General features: G+C 36.3%; 1 protein-coding gene across 2 annotated transcripts; it reads left to right on the top strand.

Annotated features, from left to right (window-relative positions):
• The first annotated feature begins 525 nt into the window (after nucleotides 1–525).
• LOC306883370 (insulin-like growth factor-binding protein 7) lies at nucleotides 526–7,878 on the top strand. 2 transcript variants are annotated; one of them, XM_079438570.1, is made up of 5 exons: nucleotides 526–1,190; nucleotides 2,905–3,014; nucleotides 4,846–4,953; nucleotides 5,149–5,275; nucleotides 6,833–7,878. In XM_079438570.1, the coding sequence occupies exons 1-5, from the start codon at nucleotides 776–778 to the stop codon at nucleotides 6,850–6,852; spliced, it is 780 nt and encodes a 259-aa protein (XP_079294696.1). In that variant the 5' UTR covers nucleotides 526–775; the 3' UTR covers nucleotides 6,853–7,878. The 2 variants fall into 2 exon arrangements, with proteins under 2 accessions (XP_079294696.1, XP_079294697.1); XM_079438571.1 differs by having other exon boundaries at nucleotides 542–1,190; nucleotides 6,776–7,878.
• Nucleotides 7,879–7,897: the final 19 nt, after the last annotated feature.

Genomic DNA, 7,897 nt, shown 5'->3' with positions numbered 1-7,897 from the left:
ATGTGCTGCTTAATGTTATTGTGGAAATCATAATACACATTTTTTAGGTTTCTTTAATAAGTGGAAAGTTCAAAAGAACAGCATTTATTTGAAAACTAAAATGTAAAAAAAGGCTTTATTGTCACTTTTGCTAAATTAATGCATCCTTACTGAATAAAAGTATAAAAAATATATATAAAATCTGTAAATGCCAAACTTTTGAATGGTTGTGTACATATGCTCAAAAAATTGTATTTATACAAACAAATGATTCTCTTCATGTTTCTACATCTAATATTCTACTCTAACAGCATAAGAGAAAATATCAAATAAATATTTTCCATATGATATTTGAACCACTTTTGAAGCCAAAAATAGTGACGTTGTTTAATTTTGCAAACAGTATGTTGTCTATTTAATATAACACAGTGTAAATGTGTCTCTGCCCTTATAAATTATGAAAGGGGATCATCAAATTTGGAAATCCTTGGCATAAAAACGTTTGGGAATCCCGGTCACATGAGACTTGGCTTTTTGAACTAGGACACCCTTGCAACCATTCAGAATACTCTTGTAACCACAAAAACTTCTAATCCATCAGTGAACACGTTTGGTAGCCTATTCCATGGTATTATAAATAATACCAATAACAGAACTATGCCAAGAAAGGAGGATATGTTTACTTGTGCTGTTGTAGCCTAAGTTTATGCTTGTGCTGGGCGGGGTTTAGTCCCTCCATCCCAAAGCAGAAAGAAGTAGCAGACTCTGAACCAAACTAAAACCTTCACACCTCACCATGATCTGCGTTCTGCTATTAACACTGTTCGCTGTGGTGTCAGCGGACCGGCTGCCCCGCAGCTGCGGCACCTGCGACCCGAGTAAGTGCGCTCCGCTGCCGGCCGAGGGATGCTCCTCCGGGACGCTGCTGGACGCGTGTGGCTGCTGCGAGCTCTGCGCGTCGGGGGCTGGAGAGCCGTGCGGGGGACGCGGAGCTTCAGCCAAGCGCTGCGCGTCCGGACTCGAGTGCGTCAAGAGCGACAAAGACAAGAAGAGTAAATCAGGGGTCTGCGTCTGCAAGAGCAACTATCCCGTGTGCGGCACTGACGGCGTGAACTACAACAGCGGCTGTGAGCTGAAAGCAGCAAGTGTGAAAGCAGTGAAGGACAAAAAACCCGAGATTAAGATTCGGAACAAGGGCAAATGCGCACAAGGTGAGATGTCCCAACACAATAAGAACCTATCTGTAATTTAGCAGTGAACACTTTAATAACTTTAATAAGTAAAATGTTGAAGCTAAATAATGCTGATTAATAGTGAATGTGGGCTACAATATTTCATAAACGTTTGATTTATATATTATCAATATATATATATAGAGAGAGAGAGAGAGAGAGAGAGAGAGAGAGAGAGAGAGAGTTTTGTTTTTGTATAGGCATATAGACAGGCAACATAACTTTAACATTTTCAAATCACCTAGAAAAAAAATGTTAAAATGTTTTGTGGCAACATGCCCCAATAGCTGTCATACTAAGGGATACATTTGTCACCTTGGAGCCTAGGAATTTAAGGCATTATGTATTTGCATAATCCAATGGAATTCATACATTTTTGAGTGTGATTTAAGTGTTCAAAAACGTTTTGAGGCCAATGTATTAATATTGTAAGTACAATATGTTAGTTCATCTTTGACCAATTAAAAGCTTAGGCCTAATTATAGTTCTGTACCTAAAGGGATCCAAGCCAGGAGAAAAACATCATGTGCCTGCAGTTTTAATATTTATATGGTTCATTGACTATTTGTGTTGCAAGAACTTTTAGGCCTAGTGTTTTGAAGTATTCCTAACCACCCACAGTTATTTAAAGGTCAGTTTTTTATTTCATCCAGTGTAGAATTTGACCGTGAGGATCACATGGATCAGAAATCAAACGCTGGCTTTTATTCACAGCTGCGTCAACAACTACTTTTCTACTTTAGATTATATTTTGCTTTGTTAATGATCCAATCACTCAGCTGTCTTGTGCTTGTGTTCGAGTTTCTTTTCTCCCATGAGCGCTTAACCCGTCCTGTACTTTGTCCCTGGGACAAATGAACTGTACACACACACACAGATACATTGACAGTGTATTAAGGCAACAACAGAACAGGCCAGAGGCCATTGTTTTCATACAGGGTGGTAATGTTCCGCTATCCCTGAACAGACATGTCTGAAATTCCAGCCTCTCGGGTAGATTTTCAATTCTGAAAAGAGAGATCAGGCCTGATCAAATAGCAATGTCTCGTTTAGCAAAACACACAGGCATACGGTTGTTTTAAAGCAAAGTCAGACCGCTTGAATCAGTGAACCTGCGTATAATTCATTATAACAGCATTCTGGCGTGGGATTAAAAGAGCCAGAGGATTCTGTATATGGAAAAGCCCCTCCAGCAGAGCTTTCTCTGACCTCTGCCTTCTCCTAATCAACCCAACAAGCTGACAATATAACAGAACTCAGAAGGAGTGCACAGTGATTTGTTTTACCTTGTTTGAAATACTCCTCAACTACAAGGTATCAGTTCTCAGGTTGTAAAAACATATTTTCTTACCTTTAAAATAACCTAAGTGCAAGTGAGTTTCAACATTAGGGATCAATTCAGGTAAACTGGGATACTTTTTGCCACTGAGATGACTAGAAAGAAATGTCCCAATTAACCTGAATAAACATCTAGATATGTGAGTCGTGTACCATACTTGGAGAATTTGCATTTTAGTTTTGATGGTACATAAATATACATGTGATTAGATAAGGAATTCTGTCCCAGAATTCCTTACTCAACCAGGCACGAGGAAAAGCCATATATATGCTGATAACATCAGCATGGCATGCTCATAATATGCAACTAGAATGCAACTTCTAAATCATTTTGTTTCTTTTGTGTCCTCTGCAGCACCAGTTATTGTAACAGCTCCAGGAGAGGTCTGGAACGTGACTGGCTCGCAGGTCTTCCTGAGCTGTGAAGCCACTGGGATACCAACACCTGTGCTCACCTGGAGAAAAGTAAAAAAACTGATTATTTAAAAAAAAAAAATTAAATCACTTAATCTATGGATATTGCTTTTGCAAGTAGGTAACATCTGAGCTGATACGTTTTCATGTATCAGATTCTACAGCACAAACACATATGGAAAAGAGGAAGGATGTGTTTGTGCGTACACTACGACTCCAGCTATGTCAAAGGATGTCCACTTCTATGAATAACACCACAAAAACAATAGCACCACAAACAAGGGAGGGATCAGAGGCAGGAAGCACTTTATCAAGCGTGTCATCAGCTATCACATTTTTCCAGTTTAGAACTAAAGGAGACGGGCTTTCTCCTTAAAGATAGGATCAAAGATTTCCATGGCACTGGGCATTGCTTTGTACTGGCTTTAAAGAAGGTCACTAATATAAAAAGCCACAGTGGATGACCAGATACAAAAATGACTAATGGTGATTTCCCATGACAAAAAAACCCCTCTTTATTAACCTCTCTCAGGAAATCTGAAACCCTGGGAAATATTGGTCTTTATAAATATGTTTGTGCTCTAACACAGTTTTCTACCTGTGAATTAGTTTAAGACTTATTTGACCATGAGGTAATATGGGTTTTATTTTCATATGCAGTTTCTGTTGATCAGGTTAGTCATGCTTCATAAATGGTGGAAACTAGATTATGTCCTGGTTGCAGAATTTCACCCTTGCCTCAGTTTGAGGGGCCCTGCGGGATATTTTTATTACAGAGATGCAAAGCCAGAGTCGCTCAATAATTACTTTTAGCATCTCTTGAGATCAGATGAGGAGATTAAAAAGTTTAAGCAATAAAATTAAAGTCTGGAAGATGGGCTTGAGAAACAGTGAGGAGAGTATTTTGAAAAGTCAGAGAAATTTCCATTTAATACGTACCATTACATGAAATAATAATAATAATAACAGTAACAACAATAAAAAATAATAAGAAATGTATAAATATCATTAATAAATTAAAAAATAATTAAATAAAATTAAAATATTATTGTTGTTCATATAATTGGTTATTTTTTTTATTGATTAAAATAAAAAAAGTTTCACTCAAATTGATACTCAGCTCTAGAAAAAAGTGCAACACTCACTCTAAAAACATAAATATAACAAAAACAGTGATATTTCTGCCAAATTCAAAGCCTTCATCAGACATTAAGTGTTTCTCAAATTGATATGCAGATATAATTTCCAATGAAAATGTGTATTTCCTTAGAAAAATGCAAAATAGAAGCACTTTCATAGCCTTACTGTAACTTCAGTAATATGCTTATGTTTATCTCACCGTTCACCTCACACTTTAAAAAACACACACAGACAAACTGGTAGTACTGGTCATTTTCTGCCAGGACATTTTATGGCCATTTCTTTTAACCCTAAAACACAGAATAAATTCAAAATACAGGGAAATACCTGATTTTAAAAAAAAAATCACTACAGAAAATTCCTTCATACTACAAACGATTTTTAGTTAAACATTTCCAAACCTAAATGCTCATAAACCCGAAGGACTTCAGATGGCTGTTTATCAAACTGCATACAAAAATGCAATACATTATTTATAGTTTAAGATCTATTGTGTCCGGTTCCACATGTGGTTATAATAGTTTAGAGAAAAACTCAACAAAAACAAAAAATATTTGCTGATCTCTGTGAATGAAACGGTCTGGTGAAACTTAATCATGCATAACCAAAATCACCACAGAACAAACAAGCTGTAGTGTGCTGCAATATCACGTGCTTAGTAATTTATATGTTGAAATTTGTTTTGAATTAACCCATAGAGTGCTAAAATGAAATATCTTTATGGCTGGTGTGATTCTCGTAGGTATCTAATAGCAAAGTCAAGACTCTTCCACTCCCTGGAGACAAAGACAACCTGGCCGTCCAGACCCGCGGAGGCCCGGAGAAGCATGAGGTTACTGGCTGGGTGCTAGTAAGTGTGTTTTAACTAAATATAAACTTTTTTTTTTGTGCATAACAAAATGCGTTACCGCATTTTTTGTTGGCAGCGTTGCTCTAAAAGCACTCTAGGCCCATCTCAGGTTACATTTGTTTAGAGTTCTCTGCACTTATCGAAACATTGAGAACAGATTGGGTGAAAACTACAGCTGATGGCCATCTGTTGCAGATATCTCCACTTACCAAGGATGAGGACGGCTCCTATGAGTGTCACGCCAGCAACATCCAGGGCGAAGCATCGGCCGTGGGCACCATTCACGTGGTGGATTCCATTAATGACATTCCTCCCAAGAAGGGTGAGTGAGTGCAGTTGAACGGTGGTTGAGTGATGTACAATAAATCAGTCCATTTGCACCTACTTCATGCTTCAGGATACATAAAAGACATGCACTAGCAGAGAATGGAGTAGAAACTTATGGGTGCAGCACATGATGTATAGAACATGTCCCATCATGCCAAGCTGTTTTATTGGCCCACATGACCGTGAGCAAGATGGTTGCAGTGACAAGAGTTTCTACTGTTGCATGTTGACAGCCCATAAAACAACCTTGTGAGGAACATACCCTAGTTTCAATCAATTCACTAAGGCATGCTCTAAAATTCCAGATTAGATTGAATGATTTCTAAAACAAGCCTGCTAGCTAATCATGATTTACTCACAATCGTTGTTTCAAACCTGTATGACTTTCTTTTTTCTACGTATAGCACAATGTCCACGCTGCTGTTTTCCAAACATTGGAATCATTTTGTGATGACAGTGCTTCCAGAATTGCAAAAAAGTATCATATGACTGAGGCCATAAAATAAGCATGGATTTGATTGTTGAACAAATGCCTTTTTGAATGGAGAAGCGAATTACATTTTAAAGCTTTAAAGTGTAAAATAATTCAAGTCCAGTGTTGTTAACTAAAGTTTCAATTATTGAAAATGACTCATTTCATTAATTGAAATGAAGCTGACATAAAATAAAATAAACATTCTATGAAAGATGAAAAATTAAATAAAATATAAACAAAAATTAGAAATGTTTCCTTGGGAACTAGCTAAAATAAAACAAGGTAAGGTTGTAATAAGATTCAAAAACTAGTACTGAAAAAAAGCCTTTAAAAAGTCAGTTCTTTTAGGGACAGAAAAAGGCTAAACAGAAGTAATAAAATAATGACAAATGTTTATTTGGGGACTAGCTGAAATAAAATAAGTTTAAGTGATGATATGACTAAAACTAAAAGAAAAAAGCAAAAGAAAATGCCAGTTCTTCTAAAAAATTAAAATGATAAAAGCACAGACATCTCAAATTAAAATTATATCTAATTCTAATTATTAATACTATATTACAAAAATAATACTAAATTAACACTGTTTAAAGGGAGAGTTTACCCACAAATAAAAATGGTCATTTACTCACCCTTAAGTTGTTCCAAACCTGTATCTTTCAACAGAAATCTATCTTTCATCAAACATTTGATGGTAGATATTGACTTCCATTAAAAAAAATAAAAAAAATGGAATTGAATGGCTACCATTACCTGTTTGGTTACCAACGTTATTCCAAATATCTTCTTTTGTGCTCTACAACTTGATAGTGAGTAAATGATGACAATATTAATTATTGGGTGAACTATCCCTTTAAATCTCAATCTGTTCCTCACACATAAGATTTGGAATACCGTAAACGCAAAGTTATTTGAACTGCTTTTATTGTGATCTTGAAGCAGAATTTTAGTTTTTAAGTTATATATGTAATGCCAAATACTTACCTCTGTTTGGGTGTATAACACAGTATTCCCTTTTTTCAGCCAACTAGAAAACTATAAGACTTCATTATCGTTGGTGCCTCGTCTGTTTGTATGCAGGGAAGGATGATGAGCTGTAAGAGGATGTGGCCTCTGACGGAGATGTTGAAACACTACGCCTGTGCACCGACGACAAGCATCTAGCTCAATCACTGCTCACGCACTCGGCCTGAACCACAAACAGCAGCTCGCACATGGACACTTATTCTATGAAGTTGTTCAGAGACACTCACAAAAACCCAGACCCCAACATTTCTCCATTCCTACACTTCACCTCACTCTACAATGTGTCTGCCAGCAGAACAACTTCGATACTATAAAGCGCCAACCGAGACAGCCATCATATTGATTTTTGAAGAGATACACGTACTCGTATCCGAGAACACAAATATTCAGGCACGCATACTTCATACGGCACATCATATCATTCACACTCGCATGCATGTGAAGGCACTCAAATATCTCATCTCCACTTATATGCATGTTTTGCTTCTCTTTGTTATGTTTCAAGATGTTTTTGATGATACAAATTGTACTCATTCCTTTAGTTTTCTATGGTGCTGAAAACAAATATTTTAAGCGTCAACTATTTGTGCACAATCTCTAAGACTTTTAGATGCTGTTCCTCCAAGGTTCAGTTAAAACTAAGACTACTTCATCTAAATCAAGGTTTCTCAAATGTTTTAGTATGATGGACCAAAAATCGCATTTAATTGAGAACCATGGGCCATGAGTAAATGTTACATTATATCCAACTAGATTTTATTAATTTATAATATAAAAAAATTAATCAGATTTTAACCTTTTTATTAAAAAGATAGATTGTTTTTTTTTCAACTTTGCCTTTCAGGCCATATGTACTGATGTGAAATCAAGCCAACAAAAATACTTTTTTTAGTTTTTTTTAGTTAATGCCATGACAAGTCACAACTACTGTAGTTCAGAGGAGGTTTAGTTGAATTTTCTGGGTGTTAAGAATTAATGCCTTTCCGCTGGTTCCCACATTACAGTAGAATTAAGTGTTGTCCTCAAAGTCTGAGCATCTAATGCATCTGTTTATATGTTTTGATATTTGTATAACACTAATGAATAAAGATGTACTTGAAGAGGCATGTAGTGTTTTGT

Source organism: Barbus barbus (genome assembly GCF_936440315.1).
Source record: "Barbus barbus genome assembly, chromosome: 17".
Classification (NCBI taxonomy): Eukaryota; Metazoa; Chordata; class Actinopteri; order Cypriniformes; family Cyprinidae; genus Barbus; species Barbus barbus.
Note: the sequence above shows the minus strand (reverse complement) of the source record. Positions and strands in the feature narration are given on the sequence as shown.